The sequence below is a fragment of the Mercenaria mercenaria genome, chromosome 12 (genome assembly GCF_021730395.1).
Source record: "Mercenaria mercenaria strain notata chromosome 12, MADL_Memer_1, whole genome shotgun sequence".
NCBI classification, from domain to species: Eukaryota; Metazoa; Mollusca; class Bivalvia; order Venerida; family Veneridae; genus Mercenaria; species Mercenaria mercenaria.
In genome coordinates, this window is record NC_069372.1 from 40108600 (window position 1) to 40132356 (window position 23757).

The window sequence follows — 23757 nt, forward strand, 5'->3', positions numbered from 1 at the left end:
CTTATACTGACCTCACTGTCAAATCCCATAACTCTGACAAAGTATTTTGGCAATTATGCCATTTGGACTTAGAAATCTGGTTAAGTTTAATGCAATAATATCTCAAAGCTATCACAGATATTAATTGAAACTTCAACTGTGTTCGGGGTTATAGATAGTTGATAGCACAAGTCCTATATCGAATGTATTTTGGCAAATTAAGCCTTAGGACTTAGAAATCTGGTTAAGTTTTGCGTGCAAGACATAAGTCTTACCAAAAGGCTATAGCTTGAGATTATTTTCTTTTTTAGGTCATTACCACCTCACTTGTCAATTCCATACTCTTAAATGTATTTTGAGCAAATTATGTTCCACTTTTGGATTAGAAATTCGTTAAAGTTATTCATCAAGTTATATCCAAACTAATGCAGTATTGAATTGAAACTTAAACATGTTCTTCGGGTTATAAATACTATTGATAACATCAGTCCCCTAATCTGTTATCTATTGTTCAAATATTCCCCCTTTCGAACTTAAATCTTTGATATTTAACATTTGGTAATAATTTTCTTCTGTTGACAATATTTCGAATAGCGAGCTGCTGTACTAAACGGAAGCCTGTTTTATTTCTAGATCAATTACTACTCACTGGTCAAGTCCAAACTTGCTGTATTTGGGCAATTAGCCCTTTTGACTTAAACCTGTGAGTTCCATGCAAGTTACTATCTCCAAATATAAGATTTAATTGAACTCTCATTGTTTCGTGGTATAAAACTAGTTATAGATCAGTCCATACTCTGACATGGTATTTTGGGCATATGCGCCCCTTGACTTAGAATTGGTTGAAGTTTTGCGTGCAAGTACATACAGCTATACCAAAAGGCATATAGCTTTGAAACTTATTATTCTTTTTCTAGATCAATTACCTACCTCACTGGGTCAAGTCCCGTAACTCTGACATGTATATTTGGCAAATTATGCCCCCTTTTGGACTTAGAAAATCCTGGTTAAAGTTTTACATGCAAGTTACTTTCCCCAAAACTAATGCAGATATTGAATTTAAACTTAACATGTTTCTTCGTGGTTATAAAACTAGTTATAGCACAAGTCCATAACTCTGATTGCATTTTGGTAAATAATGTCCCCTTTCGAACTTAAAACTTTTGGATATTAACATTTTGGTGAATAATTCCTGCTTCTGTACATATTTAAATAGTGAGCTTGGCTGTCTTCGGACAGCTCTTGTTTAAAAATCTTTATTTTGATTTCCTGATAATAGATATTATAAAATATGAATGTATTTCACTTGCAGGAGAGCCAGAATTAAGTACTATGAAACATGCATGGTAATGAGGTTGTTGGACGAGAGATTTGCGTTACTGTCAGTTTGTTGAGAATTAGGACTAATGATTCATAGGCTGTAAACTTACCGCATACATATATGCCAACAATGAACCAGCATGGATATGCTAAGGTACAGTTGGTAGGATCCTTATTTTTTTGTTGTTTGTGTTAGGTTTAATGGTTAGGGTACTATCTTCTTCAACAACATTTTCAGGGCCCGCTCTGCTATTAGCCATTGTAGCCAATGGCTAATAAAATGCCACTTTGGCTACAAATTTTTCAATTTGGCTACAACCTTGATGGTCCATTTTGCAATTTTAAAGATATTTTTGTATGATTTTAACAGCTTGTTCTTTACTTGGCTACAGCCAATTATTGGTCAGGGCAGGCCCTGCATTTTACTTCCATTTGATTTCCTAGGTAGTATTTATCAATAATTGAAAAATCAGAAATGTGAACTTGACCCTCACTTGAGAAATCAGTGTGCAAGACTGGTAACTTATTAAAGGTTGTCAAAGATTTTATCTCCATGAATAAGAAAATGCACCACCAGATCAAATATTTTTTTATTGACAGTTTGAATTTCTGTTTCCTGAACTCTCTATGAGGGAATACTTTACTAGTTTTAAAGTTTAAAAAAAGTGTATCAGTTGCATTATTATCTTGTAATGCAGACAACATCATATCACTTTCTGTGCATATTTAGGTGACGTTGCGGGAGTAAGAGGACGTGCAAATGCCCACGGTGTTGATCTTAATCGTAACTTCCCTGATCTGTTTCAAACAACATCGATCAACTCCCATCAAGAAAAGGAAACTTTAGAAGTGATGAAGTGGTTGAAGGAGTACCCATTTGTATTGTCAGCAAATCTACACGGTGGATCTTTAGTTGCCAACTATCCCTATGACGATGGTTTAAAAGGAATGGCTGCTTCCAGCAAATGTCCCGATGATGAGGCCTTCAAAGAGCTGGCAGAATCGTATTCATTGGTAGGTTTTAATGATTTAAAAGTGGATTACACTTCTTCAAAATTTTTCACTTGGTTAAAAGATATTTCTGTTAAAGTACAATTTCTAGTTCATTACAGACTCCATTGTTTGCAAATTAAATTCACTAAGGAGGCAAGTTTGTGTTGTCAAATGTGGAATGTCACATATTTTCTTCATTTCATGAAATAAGTGGTATTTTCCACGGGAATATAGTTTCTGCTATGTCTGAGTATTGCCATTGAAGTGCAGACATAAATTCTGCAGAAATATTTCCATAACTCCTTGTTCAAAATATAAGTTTGACGGAAGCCTTGATTTTGGTACAGTATAATATGGCAGCTGTCAGTTACAGAAAATAAATGTATTCCCGTTGACTTGTAAAATTTAAGTGAGCAGTGATAAACATTTACCAGTCCCGGAGCTGTTACAGTTTTTATTGTACCATGTAATTGTCAATATTTCTACCTGTGGTATTGCATATGAACATTGTGCATATTTAACATGACTGAGGTTAGCAGGATTTACCATCTTACCATATCTAATCTTACCATACTAACATTAGATTGTGTGTAATAAATTCATATATATTCCTAGGTACAAAGTTTATGGGGCCTATATTGCAGTCATACATGTTTGTTCTTCATGTCCGCTTTTATGTCTTTTTTAATTGCTGGGAAGGTTTTTGTAAAACAAGCGTGAGTTGTTAACTTAATAAAGACGCTGTGCCAAGCACACAAACCAGGACACTATGTACTAGGTAAACCTCACAGAGGTCAAAGGTCAAATAGAAGCTCACACTTAGAGGTCAAAGGTCAAATAGAAGCTCACACTTAGAGGTCAAAGGTCAAATAGCTTAACTTGGTGTCTGCTTCATATCTTCTTAACAACTGGAAGGATTTTCATAAAGCAAGCATCAGTTGTTAACTTCATCAAGACGACATGCAGAGTGCACAATCCATGTCATTGGGTGCAAGTTCAAGGTCACACTTGAAGGTTAAAGGTCATGATCACAAAATTATACTTCTGGTATCAAAGTCGCATCTTGGGGTAATAATCGCCTTTAGTGATAGCTCTTTTTTTTACTGGTGAAGGAATAAAAAAGCCTAAGTTCATGTTTAAAATCTAATCTTTTGAGTATTTTCTGCTGTTGCTTTTTGTTTTGTTAGCTCACCTGTCACAAAGTGACAAGGAGAGCTTTTGTGATCGCACGGTGTCCGTCGTCCATCCGTGCGTCTGTCCGTGCGTGCGTCCGTAAACTTTTGCTTGTGACCACTCTAGAGGTCACATTTTTCATGGGATCTTTATGAAAGTTGGTCAGAATGTTCATCTTGATAATATCTAGGTCAAGTTCAAAACTTGGTCACGTGCCATCAAAAACTAGGTCAGTAGGTCTAAAAATAGAAAAACCTTGTGACCTCTCTAGAGGCCATATATTTCACCAGATCTTCATGAAAATTGGTCAGAATGTTAACCTTGATGATATCTAGGCCAAGTTCGAAACTGGGTCACGTGCCATCAAAAACTAGGTCAGTAGGTCTAAAAATAGAAAAACTTTGTGACCTCTCTAGAGGCCATATATTTCACAAGATCTTCATGAAAATTGGTCTGAATGTTCACCTTGATAATATCTAGGTCAAGTTCGAAACTGGGTCACGTGCCATCAAAAACTAGGTCTGTAGGTCAAATAATAGAAAAACCTTGTGACCTCTCTAGAGGCCATATTTTTCATGGGATCTGTATGAAAGTTGGTCAGAATGTTCATCTTGATGATATCTAGGTCAAGTTCGAAACTGGGTCATGTGTGGTCAAAAACTAGGTCAGTAGGTCTAAAAATAGAAAAACCTTGTGAGCTCTCTAGAGGCCATATATTTCATGAGATCTTCATGAAAATTGGTCAGAATGTTCACCTTGATGATATCTAGGTCAAGTTCGAAAATGGGTCATGTGCGGTCAAAAACTAGGTCTGTAGGTCAAATAATAGAAAAACAGTGGACCTCTCTAGAGGCCATATTTTTCATGGGATCTGTATGAAAATTGGTCTGAATGTTCATCTTGATGATATCTAGGTCAAATTCGAAAGTGGGTCACGTGCCATCAAAAACTAGGTCAGTAGGTCAAATAATAGAAAAACCTTGTGACCTCTCTAAAGGCCATATTTTACATGGGATCTGTATGAAAATTGGTCTGAATGTTCATCTTGATGATATCTAGGTCAAGTTCGAAACAGGGTCATGTGCGGTCAAAAACTAGGTCATTAGGTCTAAAAATAGAAAAACCTTGTGACCTCTCTAGAGACCATACTTGTGAATGGATCTCCATAAAAATTGGTCAGAATGTTCAACTTGATGATATCTAGGTCAAGTTTGAAACTGGGTCACATGCCATAAAAAACTAGGTCAGTAGGTCAAATAATAAAAAAACCTTGTGACCTCTCTAGAGGCCATACTTTTCATGGGATCTGTATGAAAGTTGGTCTGAATGTTCATCTTGATGATATCTAGGTCAGTTTTGAAACTGGGTCAACTGCAGTCAAAAACTTAGGTCAGTAGGTCTAAAATTATTAAAATCTTTTGACATCTCTAGAGACCATATTTTTCAATGGATCTTCATGAAAATTGGTCAGAATTTTTATCTTGATAATATCTAGGTCAAGTTCGAAACTGGGTCACATGAGCTCAAAACTAGGTCACTATGTCAAATATTAGAAAAAACTGGGTCATGTAGAAAGAGGTGAGCGATTCAGGACCATCATGGTCCTCTTGTTAGACCTACTGACCTAGTTTTTGACAGCACATGATCCAGTTTCGAACTTGACCTAGATATCATCAAGATGAACATTCAGACCAACTTTCATACAGATCCCATGAAAGATATGGCCTCTAGAGAGGTCACAAGGTTTTTCTATTATTTGACCTGCTGACCTAGTTTTTTAAGGCACGTGACCCAGTTTCGAACTTGACCTAGATATCACCAAGGTGAACATTCTGACCAATTTTCATGAAGATCTTGTGAAAAATGTGGCCTCTAGAGAGGTCACAAGGTTTTTCTATTTTTAGACCTACTGACCTAGTTTTTGACCGCACGTGACCCAGTTTTGAACTTGACTTAGATTTCATCAAGTTGAACATTCTGACCAATTTTCAGAGTGATCCCATGAAAAATGTGACCTCTAGAGTGGTCACAAGCAAAAGTTTACGCACGGACGGACGCACGGACTGACGACGGACGCCGCGCGATCACAAAAGCTCACCTTGTCACTTTGTGACAGGTGAGCTAAAAACCTTGTGACCTCTCTAGAGACCATATTTTTCAATGGATTTTCATGAAAATTGGTCAGAATTTTTATCTTGATAATATCTAGGTCAAGTTGAAAACTGGGTCACATGAGCTCAAAAACTAGGTCACTATGTCAAATAATAGAAAAAACGATGTCATACTCAAAACTGGGTCATGTGGGAAGAGGTGAGCGATTCAGGACCATCATGGTCCTCTTGTTTTGTTTTGTCATCTTTTCAGGTTACCACAAAGATTTTCTTTAGTTTCATCCTTGCTTTAACATCTGCATGACACTGTTTTTGCAGGCTCATTCGACAATGCATCAAGGCCACCCCTGTCCTTCAACCAGTCATGAATACTTTCAAGATGGAATTACGAATGGTGCCCATTGGTATAGTGTGGCTGGTAGGCGGATTTTTGTTTTTTCCCTTCCTTTGTTTGTGTGTGTAATAAATCTTTTGCATGGGATTTTCAGGCACATTCCACAATGCATGTTGGTCGGTCATGTCCAAACATTAGCAATGACTACTTTCAAGATGGCATTACTGAAGGGGCAGCATGGTATAGTTCATCCGGTAGGAATATATTTTAATTTACTATTATTCAGACCAGTATAGTGAATTTCAAAAGACGAAAAAAGAAAAAAAATATTGCACTTTGAATCTCTGGAAAAGGTCAGTATTATTTTGAGTTATCTAGAAAACAGCCATAAAACCCTAATATATCTTTTTTTTGGCAATGATTCTGTTATGTAGCAGTTCAGTGAATGTTATAAAACATTTTCACTGGTTGTTTGTGCCGACTGGAATATCCAACTTGATGTAACCATTTAGGCTGTAAAGAGCTCCATGAAGTTACCACAAAAAATGTTACCTAAGAGCTGGATATTCCATCTAGAACTATTTTCAGTAATAAATTCTTTTTCTTGCATACCGTAATTACACAAATGATAAATTTTTTTTTTTGCAGCACAGTTTTCCTCTAAACAAGGGTATTTAAGCAATGTAGGAGAAATATACATAGTTAAACAGAAATTATTATTATACCAGATTTGTTGAGCGTCCTTTTCATATGGAATATACGTTCAAAGGCGCTTTACAATTAAACAATTCGATTAAACGCCTTTTTAGCTCATCTGATTTTTTGAAAAAAAATGATGAGTTATTGTCATCACTTGAGCGGGCGTCGGCGTCGGCGTTCCCTGGTTAAGTTTTATGTTTAGGTCAGCTTTTCTCCTAAACTATCAAAGCTATTGCTTTGAAACTTGGAATACTTGTTCACCATCATAAGCTGACCCTGTATAGCAAGAAACATAACTCCATCTTGCTTTTTGCAAGATTTATGGCCCCTTTTGTACTTAGAAAATATCAGATTTCTTGGTTAAGTTTTATGTTTAGGTCAACTTTTCTCCTAAACTATCAAAGCTTTTGCTTTGAAGCTTGGAATACTTGTTCACCATCATAAGCAGACCCTGTACATCAAGAAACATAACTCCATCTTGCTTTTTGCAAGAATTATTGCCCCTTTTGGACTTAGAAAATCAGTTTTCTTGGTTAAGTTTTATGTTTAGGTCAGCTTTTATCCTAAACTATCAAAGCTATTCCTTTAAAACTTGCAACACTTGTTCACCATCATAAGCTGACCCTGTACAGCAAGAAACATAACTCCATCCTGCTTTTTGCAGATTTATGGCCCCTTTTGGACTTAGAAAATATCAGATTTCTTGGTTAAGTTTTATGTTTAGGTCAACTTTTTCTCTTAAACTATCAAAGCTATTGCTTTAAAACTTGCAACTCTTGTTCACCATCATAAGCTGACCCTGTACAGCAAGCAACATAACTCCATCCTGCTTTTTGCAATAATTATTGCCCCTTTTGGACTTAGAAAAATCATTTTCTTGGTTGAATATTATGTTTAAGTCAACTTTTCTCATAAACTATCAAAGCTATTGCTTTAAAACTTGCAACAGTTTTTCACCATCATTAGTGGACACTGTACATCAAGAAACATAACTCTATCCTGCTTTTTGCAAGAGTGATGGCCCTTTTTAGACTTAGAAAATCATGGGTAGGACAATATTTCTATTATACAAAAAAAATCAGATGAGCGTCAGCACCCGCAAGGCGGTGCTCTTGTTTATAAATGATATATTCAATAGTGTTGTACATAATAATAAAAAATAATAGTTATTACAACAATATCATAAATGAACAGTGATAATATTTCCAGCCTTATTGTAACAAACAGCCATGACCGCACCCCTTCCCTTGAGGTTGTTTTACCCTTATTGCCAATACCAGTGCTTTAAACATCTGGTATGCCCAGATGGGCTGCATATAGTGGTTCAGCCTCCCGGTAAATGGTGCCATCATATATTGTATTAGATAGAAATATCACACACTTTAAGTGAAACTCAAGTCTTGCAAAAAACACACACATAGAACGTCATAACCCTTAAAATGTGACATGATGAAATACAAGATGAATTATCAATTTAGTTAATTACATGATGAATTGTACAGTTAAGAGATCTTCGTCAGCGATTATGACCTTTCAAATGTACATGATAAAGAAATATTTCAGGTCATTTTTCACTCAACCTTTTTATGCATGCATGGATATTCAAACATTCAGCATAACAAAACAAATTTTTGTGTTGTAAGACCCCTACCCCTACCTTAAAGTTGAGGGTTAAACTTACATGTCAAAGATTTAAGTGGATTTTTCTTGTTTGCTCAGTAACACTTTTATGCAGGCATGGATATTCAAATAACATGATTCAAACATTCATCATAACAAGGTGAAGTGTCATACTTAAGACCTACACATGTATACCCATACCTTATATGTCAGTCTCACTTAGAAGTAAAAATGTTACATCATTTTTGTGTCCAGGCCAGTCAATAAGCTGCGTATGAATAATAGGGGCCTCTGTGGCCTAATGGTTAAGGTTTGCTGACATTGAATCACTTGCCCCTTGCTGGTTCGAGCCTCACTCAGGGCATTGAAATCTTCATGTGAAACCAAGTCATCCCAGTGGCTTACGGAAGGTTGGTGGTTCTACCCAGGTGCCTGCTGGTGATGAAATAGTGCATGGAGGGGCACCTGGGGTCTTCCTCCCATCAAAGCTGGAAAGTCACCATATGACCAATAATTGTGTTAGTGCGATGTTAATCCCAACAAAATAAATAAAAGGATAAATGAATTGTATGAATAGATGGATATTTAAGTAATTGGACACAATGAATATAAGTAGACAGTGTATTATAACTCTTAGTGCATAGAAGGTGTATAAACTTAATTGATAATAACACAATGTTAATTAATAATTTCAAGGTGAAATATAAACGTATGGTCATATTTTTTTTCCAGTCCATAACATCCGTGTTCTATTGACTTATTTCTAGTTTTGAATCAAGAACTGTATGATAAGGAACAGAGTGTGAGCATGAAATTTTGTGGGTTTGGCTAAAATGGCCATTTCTCTTTAGGATATGAATTTGTTGATTTCAAGTTTTGAATGTGAAATGCATTTTATTTGTTTGTTAGATTTACTTTCATAGATTTGAGACATCCTGTTTTACAGCCGAAAAATAGTGCACAGATCTACTACGTAAATATATTTCATTACGATATTACTCACATCTTATGAGTCTTCTCACACTGAAGGTGTAAGATTACAATTTAAGCCGCTTGTTTAGCTCAGTAGGGAGAGAACAAATCTGCCGGGTATTTTCTCCTTGACAATTTGATAAAAGAAGTGTCTGAAATCATTTGTTCTCTACCACTGATTCATGTTGTATGGGAAAGTATGTTTCATTTTCCGCTTGTATGTATTTTCAGGAGGTATGCAAGATTACAACTATGTCCACACCAATTGTTTTGAGATCACATTAGAGCTTGGCTGTACAAAATACCCACAAGCAAAGGAACTTCCAAAATTCTGGGCAGCTAACAAGTACCCACTGTTGGTTTTCATGGGACAGGTTTGTATCTACATAGTGGTGTATAGTGCGGCTTGGCTGTTTCAGATTTTCAAGTGGTATAGCTATTGTGGTCACCCTTCCATCAGCTTTGTGGTCCATGCCATGAAAGATTTGGTTTTATGTGGGTATCGTTAGCATTTAGGCTCAGAGTGCTTCCTGCTTTGCTCAATAGGGAGAGTGCAGACCTATGGATCCAGGGGTCATGAATTCAAGCCCCTGGCTACGCATATGTTCTTTATTATTCTTGATTGATAAAAGATATTGTGTCTGAAATCATTTATCTTTCATCTCTGATTCATATGGGGAAGTTGGAAGTTACTTGCGGAGAACAGGTTAGTACTGGTTCAGAATCCAGGAACACTGGTTAGGTTATCTGCCCGCCGTTAAATAACTGAAATACTGTTGGAAAAGGGCGTTAAACCCAAAACGAACAAACAAAGCTTTCAAACTTCACACAAGCCATCAGCCTTATGAAATCACATCATGTAGCCAAGTTCCAGTACTCTTGACTTATCATGCCTGGTTTAATTTGGACAATATCAGTAAAAGTTTTGAACAGAAGTTAGTTTGTCAGTAAGTACTGGCAAAATGCGTGCAAGATTCACACAAGTTTTCATCATTAATTGAAATTATCTCACTGGGCCAAGTTCTTAAAGCTTTTTTAACATACATTATACAAAATTATGCCCCTTTAAGAATTTTTATTGTCAGAACAGATAATTGCAAGTTGGTTTCTCAGTAGCCAGTGGACTAAATGCTTTCAAACTTCATACAGATATTTTGTATTTATAAGTAACTTTATATAGCAACTCTAACGCATACTAACACAATTTTTTTTTACGCTGGTAATTCTAACTGAGAAAAGATTGTTGAAGTTGTTGGTATGGAATTTAGTATTTCTGCAAATATAGTAAGATATGATAGTATTTTTAAAACCAGTGTTGTCATTAGACATCTCTTGTAATTGATAAAACTCTACTAGCCTGCCTAGCATAGCTTGCAGGAAGGAGACAAAATTAGCAGCCAAGAAGCTGCTAACTCAATCCACTCTATGTGACAATCTGACAGAAGGCAGTATGAAGTCATTCGTCCTTCTCTTCCTATTTATGTAGAGTAATTGTGAATATATTATTTAAAGCTGAACACTGATTAGGTTACAAAACCAGGATAATTTTGAAAATGATGTTAAACCCTTATGAAGAGGCCTCAGTGGCCGAGTGGTTAAGGTTGCCGACTTCGACCCACTTGTATCTTACAATACGGTTTTGAGCCTCACTGGGGGCATTGCATTTTTCATGCGAGGAAGCCGTCCAACTGGCTTATGGAAGGTTGGTAGTTCTAGCCTGGCTCCCCAACCATTATGAAATAATGCACGGAGGGGCACCTGGGGTCTTCCTGAACCATTAAAAGCTGGAAAGCCACCATATGACCTTTGATTGTGTCCATTACAGAATATTACAGAACTTGGTTTCTAAAGTCTGCTAAAACAAAGATCTTTAGCTCAAGACATGTAGAAAATATTACAGATTTTTTTTGTCCCAGACTTGTATCAAACTCTGTATAAATCTAAACTGTTTGTTTGTAGGTTCATAAAGGTGTTCGAGGTTTTATCCTGGATGAACATACGGGAGGGCCTGTGGCAAATGCCAGTATAGATGTAAAGGGAATCAATCATACAATACACTCTGCAGCAGATGGTGACTACTGGAGATTGTTAGCACCTGGCACTTATCACATACAAGCTTCTGGACCAGGGTATGGTAGTGGTTTTCTGAAATTTTCTATAATCTTTAAAGAAAACAGTATACATTAGATAAATGTTTATAAAAATAATATATTTTCAGGAATACAGATCAGCTGAATGAAAATGAAGTGTCTAAGTTTATTTACCTCTTAGAAAACAAGAGGCATTTAAGTTGGAGCAAACTGTATTGTTCATTCTTTTTGTCTTTGGCCAAAGGTCAAACAGAAAGAATCTATGCACAAAAGATAATGCATGTATAGGATAGCTAAACACTTCCTACCAGTACCTTGTTTTATGTACCGGATCGTATCAACATGTTTATTCTCCACAGTCCTGATCAAGTTGCTATTTTCTATGAATGTATACAATATTATATTCCAGGTATGAGGCGAAGTCTGTTGTTGTACATGTGAGTTTTGATGCTGCAACAGAGGTCAATTTCACTCTCACCAAATCCCCTGTTCTCCAGTGGTCGAAAGAATCGGACTACGGTATAACAGACAATGTTGCAAAGGCCTACTCCAAGAACATTGATATACAAACTGAATTGCGACAGCTTGCGGATGTAAACTCTGAGATAATGGAGTACACTGTGATTCATAAGACAGGAGAGGGCTTGGTGGTGCCCGCAGTACATCTCACCAAAAATCTACACCTCCATGAACAGGATAAACCTCATGCTCTTCTGATAGGTGGTCTCCATGGTGATGACCCAGTTACTGTAGAAATGTTGATGCGCTTGATCAGGCATATTTTACAAGGTGAGTTTTAGAAATATTTCATTCTTTCATTTGTTGGACAAAGACTATATGCTTTTTGTGTATTTCAGTCTTTAGCCTGCTGATGGCAAGGGATTTTGCCTTTGCGACCAGTGCAGACATCCGTGCAGGCTGATCATGATCTGCACCGTTTCCTATTCAGTCAGTAAATTTGCGGTGAACTCCCCTTCGATTGATAAAGGGTACTGCCAAAATTGAATGATAGACCAGTCCATTTTAGAAATTTAGCAGGATAAAGGTTAATTAGAATAAATCAAATTAAAGCTGAAGAGGTAGCTGCAGCAGTCAGCTTTAGCAAGGAAATACAAAATATTAGAACTTCATTTTAGTGAACTCTTACCTGTCAAAAACTGATTACAGCATAGTTACATAATGTCATCAGTAGGTAAGAAATTTTTTTTTAGCCTTGTCAGCTTATAGATAATGACGCATTTATTATATTTGTTAAAACGTGAATGGGCCGCACAAGTTTACTTAAGCACCATGAATGAGATATGGGAGATGATTAACTTCAGTCTTACTTTTTTCTGCCAGGTTCTTAAGGGGAACATGTACCACATACAAGAATCAAGCTTAGAACTTCATGATTTATGGTCTTACATTTTCCCTATGGAGCAAATGAATAAAGTAATTTTTGTACGCCTAAAGGGACGTTTTATGTTATGACGCCAATGTCCGTCTGTCCGTCCATTAGCAATTTCGTGTCCGCTCTGTATCTCTTGAACTGCTTGAAGGATTTCGAAGAAACTTGACACAAATTTTCACCACATTGAGCAACCTGCAGAGCATATGTTTCGTATGGCTTGCTTCAAGGTCATGGTCACACTTAGGGGTCAAAGGTCATATGACTGTTTCATGTCAGCTCTGTAACTTTTGAACTGCTTGAAGGATTTTAAAGAAACTTAGCACAATGTTCACCACATCAAGATGACATGCAAGAGCGCATGTTTTGGATGGCTCGCTTCAAGGTCAAGGTCACACTTAGGGTCAAAGGTCATACCTTCAGGTGTATATATTGCTCCGCATTGTGGTGCTCTTGTTATCAGATGGATATAGTATGAGTAGAACAAGTTTAAAATGAGATTTTCTTATGTTGCAGGATACTTACAGCAAGACAGAAATATTGTATCATTGTTGAAGAAATGTCATCTACATATCATACCAGAGTTAGATCCATACGGAATTGAACATGCTCAGATGGGAGACTGCTCTGGAGCACAGAATAATGGAACCTCAGATTTTCATAGTTTGTCTTTAGAGGTATTAAAACTTTGTTTTGCTTTATCTATACCGTCAGTCATATAAAAATCAGGTTGAAAATATTGTGATTTTTTTAAGTTTTAATTAGGGACAAGTGATGAAAACGAATGTCTGAATTTTTTCCAGTGTAAACGAAAGTAGATTTTATGAGAGTCTCAGATGACAGTATGATTAACTCTTAAGGTTTTGAGTTGTTCTGTTGATGAGTTGAAGACCAAATATTCGTTCAGATGGTTGACCAAATATTCGATGAGTTGAAGACCAAATATTCGTTCAGATGGTTGACCAAATATTTGATGAGTTGAAGACCAAATATTCGCTCAGATGGTTGACCAAATGTTCGATGAGTTGAAGACCAAATATTCATTCAGATGGTTGACCAAATATTCGAATACCAAAAATGCTATTTGTTACCATCCCTACAAAAAAAATATAGTGCATAAAGATTTCGGCTTTTTGAAAGAAAAAACATTTTTCTGTGTGTTAATAAATGACATTTGTAATGTATGCTGAGAGGTATTGTTTATTTACTAGGATGCTAAACTGGATTACTTGAGAAGAGAGTTTGAAACACACAAGTTTAACTTGGTAGTCAGCTTAGCAGCTGGTGGACAGTATATTGTGTAAGTAAGTTTAACTTGGTAGTCAGCTTAGCAGATTGTAGACAGTATATTGTGTAAGTAAGTTTAACTTGGTAATCAGCTTAGCAGATGGTGGACAGTATATTGTGTAAGTAAGTTTAACTTGGTAGTCAGCTTAGCAGATTGTAGACAGTATATTGTGTAAGTAAGTTTAACTTGGTAGTCAGCTTAGCAGATTGTAGACAGTATATTGTGTAAGTAAGTTTAACTTGGTAGTCAGCTTAGCAGATTGTAGACAGTATATTGTGTAAGTAAGTTTGATTGGTAGTCGGCTTAGCAGATGGTGGACAGTATATTGTGTAAGTAAGTTTAACTTGGTAGTCAGCATAACAGCTGATGGACAGTATATTGTATAAGTTAGTTTAACATGGTAGTCAGCTAAGCAGTTAATGGACAGTATACATTGTAAATTTAACTTGGTAGTCAGCTGAGCTGCAGGTGGACAGTATACTTTGTAAGTAAGTTTAACTTAGTAGTCAGCTAAGCAGCTGGTGGACTGCAGTAATACGTATACATCGGCAGACATATTTCATGGTTATGCCAAACCATGAAAATAAATCCAATTTTGCAAAAGAATAAAATCACCTTTCATTTTGTCCTCTAAATCTTTTATCAACAAATTAAAATCTCCAAGAAAAAGGCCGCTTTAATATCATGAAATTTCATGCTGACGAAAATAAATAATTTCAGAGTTTACAAGGGGTTTTCAAAATATACTTGGAAAAGTACACTAATATCTTTATTTCTGGTCCCATTTTGCTAAAATTTGATATCATTTTGATATCTGATATCAGTTGTTACTTGTTTTTGAAATTTTGATGTTCAGCTGGAGTAATAACTCTTTAAGACTCACCAGTAATAGTAAATTTTTATGTTTGCCAGGATTCCGTGGGAGAATGAACTTGATGGTTTAATGCAGACGGATGATGAAGATGTTTTCCAGGCTTTAGCCCGTTCCTTTGCTGATTCCCTGTCTTCAGTGTACAAGCCAGAAACCTGTGGCAAGGATTTACCTAATGGTATAAAGCATGGTTCCCAGCTTAAAGGCGACAGTAATGCAGTGCTAATGGATGAAGTGTATAACAAATACCATTCTTTAATGGTAAGTTTATGTACTGTTCAGAAAATTGAATGAGTGTACTAATGGGTTTTATACTGCAGGCTTAAATATTTTATGCTTGTTTTTGTTTTCAAGTCCTACTGTCTGTTTTTCAGGTTGTTTAAGTGTCATAAAGCTAATGCTATCACTTCTTCAACAGATACCCTGGTAAGGTTTGCTAAAATTTTGAAGATGTGAAATTACACTTGTAGTGAGCTTAGGTGATATGGTAAATTTTACTGCAGTCTACGAGCATATGATAAGCTAAAATTCACAACATTTCTTTCAGTTATCTGTCCACCTGTCATGTTGCAAGTTTCCAGATGCAGACAAGCTTCCAGAGATCTGGATGGACTCTATGCAGCCATTATTGAACTTGATCACAAAATCTCTACAGGGTAATTATCTTTAAGTTAATTCTTGTCTATTATATGGTTATTTAAAATGAATTGGCTTTGGCTGAAGAATATCATCATTTTAAAATGAAAATCAGTTATTGACAGTCAGAAATCTTATATTATTAAGCTAATTGCCAGGCATAAAGTATGCCAGGCATAAGATACATGTATGTATATTTCTAGGTGAAGTGACTTTAATTTTAAAGTAACTGGTCTTTAAAAAAACAAAAAATTGAAGCACTTCCTAAGGCAAGATCAGGTGACATCATAATGGAATTCCAAGAAGTAAAACCTGCTATAAATTGAGACCCTAAATTGCAGTGCTGGTGTGTGACTAAGTTTCCATGATGCATCCATAAGAATAACTTGTTTGGCTGCTTACTGTATTAGGTTAGTAGATGAATGCTGGAAAAAAATGTGGAAGTTCAGCTTTAGCAAATCTTACTTTTTCATCACAAACGTGTTTACCTTAAAGCACCAGCTATTGTACATGTGATTCCTTTATTATGCATTTCAGATGTTAGAAGAAACGGCCAATTTGAATCAAATTTTAAACAAGATATGAGAAATTTACATTCATAAACAGAAATGATGTCGTGATATTTTAAAGAACAGCAATATACATTTCTGGTTTAGTTACATTACCTGTAGATCTGTGTGTTTTAACCCTTAGCTTGCTGGCGGCAAGTGATTCTGCCTTTGCGACCAGTGCAGACCAAGATCAGCCTGCACATCCGTGCAGTCTGATCATGGTCTGCACTGTTCGCTATTCAGTCAGTAAATTTTTAGTGAACACTCCTTCAAATGATAAATGGTACTGCCCAAATTGGAAGATGGACCAGTCCATTATAGAAATTTAGCATGGTAAGGGTTAAACAGGAAATTTGCTGTGAAGTTATGAAAAAATGCTCTACAGTGTAAAGAGAACCTGTGAACTACCGGTACTTGAATTTGCAATGAAATCAAGAAAAAGAGTTCTACAGCCTAAAGGGAACCGTTGAACTTTTTGAATTTGCAATTTTGTAACTACCTTTTCTTTTAGTGTGATTTGGTTAGTTAGTGTTTGATGCATTGGTAGAAATGTTGTATAATTGTTGTTTGTTGTATCAGGAACGTATGGGAAGGTAACAGACGTTCATCACAGTATGATACCTGATACGAAGATAAAGATTGACCACCATGTACAGAGTCACCCTGTGTTGGCGACGGGAGAGTTCTACTTCCTGATGACTGAAGGCACACATTTACTAGAAATATCAGCACCAGGTGATACATTGTTCTTTGTTGGAATTTTTCAAAAAAAAAAAGTGTGTATTATAAATATAAAATGAAATTGACCATTGAAAATGGACTAAGTGATGTGTGATAATATAGTTCAATATGAAAGGTTTTGTTCTGGAGTGCAGAAGTAAAGATCGTACTCTGACAGACTTAAAGTAGGACTCGAAACAAAATTTTATTCCTTCCCCCCCCCCACACTCTCCTCGAAGAAGCAGAGGTATATTGTTCTGCTGATTTTGGTCGGTTCATAGACCATTCGGTTTCCGGACAATAACTCAGTTGATAAGCAGGTTGGTCATGACCAGCAAATGACCCCTTTTGATTGTGAAATCAGTAGGTAAAAGGTCATGGTCACAGTGAACTGGGAACAGTTAAATTGTTTGTGGACGATAACTTTTTTGGCCCAGGAACTTGACATGAAGGTTTCAGGACTATAACTCAAGAACACTTGGGTCTAGGATCATGAAAGTTGATAGGGAGGTTGATCATGACCAGCAGATGACTCCTATTGATTTTGAGATCAGTAGGTCAAAGGTCCAGTGCACAGTGACCAAATAATTTCTACTCCTTGTGCAGTTACTGAATGCATCAAGGGGGACATTTTGTGTTCTACGAGCTCTTGTTATATTATGATTAGGTGTTTCATTTTGGATGTGATGTCTCACAGCAAGCATTATTTTGTGGTTTTGAGTAACTGAGAGAACCTGTTGCTGAGCAGAGACTAGATTGTGCAACTATTCAGGTCTGTTTTCAGGTCTGTTGAAAACAGTGTCTTGATGGTTGGGGGGAAAAAACAGGACAAATAAACTGATGTTTCACAACAGTTTGTTTAATACCACTGATAACATTTAATCAAAGAAATATCTTACCAAAGTACAGTCTATTAAGATAACCTTTGTGAGAGTAAAAAATTGCTTGTTATTTGCAGACGGTTTCCATTCAGAGGTTGAAAAACAACACGGATGTTTAAATCTGAAGTAAATTTTGTGGTATTAAGAGTGGGGGATATCTGTATATGTGGTCTTTAACTGTATATCTATAGTTTATATATTGTATTGCATCTGGTTTGTACATTCCTGTTTATATTAAGATTTATGATATCTGGATCATACTAAGTTTATCCTGTTGATATTTGAGTTATCCTGTTGGTAATTATGTTATCCTGTTGATATTTAGGTTACGAGACATTGACACAGAGAGTGTTGGTGAACAGTGACAGTATGACCAATATATCAATCCAGCTCACGTCAGAAATCTCTCACATAGACTATCATAAATACGAAGATCTGCATAAAGTTGTCTCCAATATCACCACTGCTTGTAGTGATAGAGCCAAGTTGGTCAGGTAATATTTACTGTTAAACATATCATGACAAGTCGGCAATAAAACAATGAATAACTAAGAAATTAAAACTAATAAAGAACAATGATTTACCTATAAATATCTGTAAAAAAGGAACTCCTGTAAGAAACAGTTGGAATTGTTCATCTGCAGAATTGTGGATATTTGTGGCGGGATAATTTTTGTGGACTTCCTGGTTGTGTCTATTCATGAGATTAACTTCCTAGTACTTTATAGACAGTTTCCTTTTATTCAATCTTTAGAATATGAAATTCTCTTTCACCCAAATATTGGTCTCAATTATCTTTTATTTCTGTCTGTTTATTTTATAGATCAGATTTTTTTTTCTTTTGAGTTGAGTTTAGTAAGCTTTTGAATGAAGGGAGTAGGAAGTAGTTTTGTAACTTTTCTTCTTCGGAATTTAGGATGGAAATAAAGAAGAAAATGGTATTATTGATTTTAAAAGTTTTAGTCTTTAAAATGGTGTGGGTTTTTTTTAATTGATAGTTTTGGTAAGTCTACCTCTGGTAAAGACCTGTGGATGATTGACTTTGGCCCAGAGTCCAGTGATGCACGCTATGTCCCAGAGATGTTGGTGGTCGGCAGTCTCCATGGTGACGAGCGGGTGGGGTATGAGATGGCGCTGCAATTGTCCGAACATCTGTGTACAAATTACAAGAAAGATTTTATCATCACCAGTGTGAGTCAAAATTTATTAATGAAAACAAATTGGCATTACTTGTTTTGCAGAGGTAATTGAATGAGGTCAAAATTTGTGACTAAATAGTTGAATGGATATCTTTAGTTTAGGCTGTTGCCTCGTTTTAGATAAAATCTCGCGTCTTATCTAACTCAGTTTGTTTCATGGTCACATTTAAGAAAAATTTGCCTTTCAAAAAAGTAGTTTAGGTCTCATATTGTTCAGTCCAAAAATGATACAAGCAAAATGTTTTGAACTGTGACTGCTTGCTTTGGATGTTGTTCAAGATACTGATGAAAATTTGTTACATCTGATTTGCGATGTACTGTGAAATCATTAATATTTGCGGGGGACTAATTTTTGTGGTTGAGTAAATCCACGAAATTTAATCCCAACGAACAAGTAAAATTACCATTCATTGGTTGGCGTCGGCGTCGGCGTCACACCATGGTTAAGTTTTTCATACCAGTCCACATTTTGACAAAGTCTTTTGAGATAAAGCTTTGAAACTTTCAACACTTGTTTACCATCATCATGGCCAGTTATAGGCAAGAGCACATAACTCCATCAAGGATTTTGGCTGAATTATGGCCCCTTTCGACTTAGAAATCATGGTTAAGTTTTTTGTACCAGTTCATATTTTGACAAAGTCTTTTAAGATAAAGCTTTGAAACTTTCAACACTTGTTTACCATCACCATGGCCAGTTATAGGCAAGAGTACATAACTCCATCAGGGATTTTGGCTGAATTATGGCCCCTTTCGACTTAGAAATCTTGGTTAAGTTTTTCGTACCAGTTCATATTTAGACAAAGTCTTTTGAGATAAAGCTTTGAAACATTCAACACTTGTTTACCATCACCATGTCCAGTTATAGGCAAGAGCACATAACTCCATCAAGGATTTTGGCTGAATTATGGCCCTTTTTGACATAGAAATCTGGGTTAATATTTCGTACCAGTTCATATTTTGACAAAGTCTTTTGAGATAAAGCTTTGAAACTTTCAACACCTGTTTACCATCACCACGTCCAGTTATAGGCAAGAGTACATAACTCCATCAAGGATTTTGTCTGAATTATGGCCCCTTTTGACTTAGAAATCTTGGTTAAGTTTTTCGTATCAGTTCATATTTTTTGTAAAGTGTTTGACATATGGCTTTGAAACTTTTATCACTTGTTTAGTATAATAGTCTCTATCTGTTGGAAAGAGAACATATTAACTCTGTCATCTATTTTGGCTGAATTATGGCCCTTTTTAGCTCATCTGATTTTTTGAAAAAAAAATGATGAGTTATTGTCATCAGTCATCACTTGAGCGGTTGTCGGCGTCGGCGTTGCCTGGTTAAGTTTTATGTTTAGGTCAACTTTTCTCCTAAACTATCAAAGCTATTGCTTTGAAACTTGGAATACTTGTTCACCATCATAAGCTGACACTGTATAGCAAGAAACATAACTCCATCCTGCTTTTTGCAAGATTTATGGCCCCTTTTGGACTTAGAAAATATCAGATTTCTTGATTAAGTTTTATGTTTAGGTCAACTTTTCTCCTAAACTATCAAAGCTATTGCTTTGAAACTTGGAATACTTGTTCACCATCATAAGCAGACCCTGTACATCAAGAATTATAACTCCATCCTGCTTTTTGCAAGAATTATTGCCCCTTTTGGACTTAGAAAATCAGTTTTCTTGGTTAAGTTTTATGTTTAGGTCAGCTTTTCTCCTAAACTATCAAAGCTATTGCTTTAAAACTTGCAACAGTTTTTCACCATCATAAGCTGACCCTGTACAGCAAGAAACATAACTCCATCCTGCTTTTTGCAAGATTTATGGCCCCTTTTGGACTTAGAAAATATCAGATTTCTTGGTTAAGTTTTATGTTTAGGTCAATTTTTTCTCTTAAACTATCAAAGCTATTGCTTTGAAACTTGCAACACTTGTTCACCATCATAAGCTGACCCAGTACAGCAAGCAACATAACTCCATCCTGCTTTTTGCAATAATTATTGCCCCATTTGGACTTAGAAAATCATTTTCTTGGTTGAGTATTATGTTTAAGTCAACTTTTCTCATAAACTATCAAAGCTATTGCTTTAAAACTTGCAACAGTTTTTCACCATCATAAGCTGACACTATACATCAAGAAACATAACCCCATCCTGCTTTTTGCAAGAATGATGGCCCTTTTTAGACTTAGAAAATCATGGGCAGGACAATATTTCTATTATACAAAAAAAATCAGATGAGCGTCAGCACCCGCAAGGCGGTGCTCTTGTTAGACTTTGAAATTAGTCCATGTTTTGTCAAAACTACTTGACATATGGCTTTTAAACTTTGAACACTTGCTTAACATTATGATTTACATCTGTAGGCAAGAGTACATAACTATTTTGACTGAATTATGGCCCTTTTTAGCTCATCTGATTTTTTGAAAAAAAATGATGAGTTATTGTCATCACTTGAGCGGTTGTCGGCGTCGGCGTCGGCGTCTGCGTCGGCGTCGGCGTCTGCGTCGGCGTTGCCTGGTTAAGTTTTATGTTTAGGTCAGCTTTTCTCCTAAACTATCAAAGCTATTGCTTTGAAACTTGGAATACTTGTTCACCATCATAAGCTGACCCTGTATAGCAAGAAACATAACTCCATCTTGCTTTTTGCAAGATTTATGGCCCCTTTTGTACTTAGAAAATATCAGATTTCTTGGTTAAGTTTTATGTTTAGGTCAACTTTTCTCCTAAACTATCAAAGCTATTGCTTTGAAACTTGGAATACTTGTTCACCATCATAAGCAGACCCTGTACATCAAGAAACATAACTCCATCTTGCTTTTTGCAAGATTTATTGCCCCTTTTGGACTTAGAAAATCAGTTTTCTTGGTTAAGTTTTATGTTTAGGTCAGCTTTTATCCTAAACTATCAAAGCTGTTGCTTTAAAACTTGCAATACTTGTTCACCATCATAAGTTGACCCTGTACAGCAAGAAACATAACTCCATCCTGCTTTTTGCAAGATTTATGGCCCCTTTTGGACTTAGAAAATATCAGATTTCTTGGTTAAGTTTTATGTTTAGGTCAACTTTTTCTCTTAAACTATCAAAGCTATTGCTTTGAAACTTGCAACACTTGTTGACCATCATAAGCTGACCCTGTACAGCAAGCAACATAACTCCATCCTGCTTTTTGCAATAATTATTGCCCCTTTTGGACTTAGAAAATCATTTTCTTGGTTGAGTATTATGTTTAAGTCAACTTTTCTCATAAACTATCAAAGCTATTGCTTTAAAACTTGCAACAGTTTTTCACCATCATAAGTGGACACTGAACATCAAGAAACATAACTCTATCCTGCTTTTTGCAAGAATGATGGCCCTTTTTAGACTTAGAAAATCTTGGGTAGGACAATATTTCTATTACACAAAAAAAATCAGATGAGCGTCAGCACCCGCAAGGCGGTGCTCTTGTTGGACTTTGAAATTGGCTCATATATTGCCATTTAGTGCAAGACTTATCGAAATCAAAGTAGTACAGGAACATTGTTTGTCTAATCTATTTATTTCTTTTGTTTGAATATCCGTGGAAATATTTTGACCCCATTCTTCAATCAATTCTTTGAATAGTCGAGCGCGCTGTCATCAGACAGCTCTTGTTTGTTCAAAAGTTGAAATCCACAAATTCATATCCCCACGAAATTGCCGTTTTGACCAAAACCACGAGATTTCTTGCCCACGAAATTAAATGATTTCACAGTAACTGATTTATAGACAATAAGGACTCGTTCTACACTTTGACCTTAAGTTAGCTTTATATTGAAACTGCATTGAACATAACAGAAGAGTAATATGAACTTTAACCTACATGCTGTTCAGTTTGACCTTTGACCTACTTTCAGATACTTGATGATACAAGGATACATATAGTTCCAACGTTAAATCCGGATGGTCTGATGAAGTCCGAGGAGGGGAAGTGTGAGGGAGGAAAAGGACATACTAACAACAATAACAAGGATCTTGATGAAACTTTCGTTTGTAAGTCTCTACCTAGGCTTGCCATTCTAACTACATTGAATTGTATCCTGCCATTTTACGAGGGCACAGTCTATAAGTGTCAGATCTGGAACCAAGGACAATAAGTTTTATAGCTAATATGTTAGTGTTTGACCTGGAACTGAAGGATCGTAAGTTTCATTGCTAATCTGTTAATATCTAACCTGAACCAGGGATCCTAAGTTTCATAGCTTATCTGAGGATACCTGACCTGGAATCGGGGGATCCTAAAGATCCAGCTAATCTGTTAGTGTCTGACATGACAACAGGGTATCCTAAGTTTCATAGCTTATGCTTTAATATCCAATCTGGAACCAGGGGATCCTAACTTTCATAGCTAATCTGTTATACCGCCATCACACCAAGCTCGTTTTCAGTACGTTCTAAAAAATGTAGCCGAACGGGCTCAAACTGTGTGGCAACGGAACAAACGTAGAAGTGACGTTCTACAGTCTGTCTAAGAACTTTATGGACTGGCTCGGTCGGGGTTGAACGGGAATGGTGCTCCAGAACTTTGAGCCTACTCAAAAATTTCTGCCGATTATTCAGTCCTACAGTTAGACGGACTGGCAACGTATTTAAAATGAGAAGGACGTACTAAGAACTGAAGCGCCATACTAGAGACGTGGTATGACGAAATGCGATCGGGCGTCAATTTAAGTTTTGTGTGCACACCGACCGGATCCGTTTGTAGCTCGTTTTATCCATTCACAGAAAGATTTAACTCGACCGCATTACATCCTTCGTGCGTCGTTATTCCGTATGAATACGATCAAAATAGAATACTAAGTTTGCAATACGTTTCTAAACAATTTTAAGAGTTTGCAATACGTTCTCAGTACACTCCGCACGTTTTTAGTACGTTTAGTACGTTTATCACAGTTCCTACAACGTCGATCCCGT

General features: G+C 36.3%; 1 protein-coding gene across 1 annotated transcript in view; it reads left to right on the plus strand.

The window, feature by feature from the left end:
• LOC123533958 (carboxypeptidase D-like) overlaps positions 1-23757 on the plus strand; it is a 58683-nt gene that overhangs the window by 14675 nt on the left and 20251 nt on the right. Inside the window, exons 4-13 of the mRNA XM_053519807.1 lie at positions 11161-11330; positions 11701-12080; positions 13198-13358; positions 13893-13981; positions 14882-15101; positions 15388-15496; positions 16607-16762; positions 17954-18122; positions 18627-18819; positions 22701-22836. Of these exons, the coding sequence (XP_053375782.1) occupies positions 11161-11330; positions 11701-12080; positions 13198-13358; positions 13893-13981; positions 14882-15101; positions 15388-15496; positions 16607-16762; positions 17954-18122; positions 18627-18819; positions 22701-22836 (1783 nt within the window). The remainder of the gene's footprint in view (positions 1-11160; positions 11331-11700; positions 12081-13197; positions 13359-13892; positions 13982-14881; positions 15102-15387; positions 15497-16606; positions 16763-17953; positions 18123-18626; positions 18820-22700; positions 22837-23757) is intronic.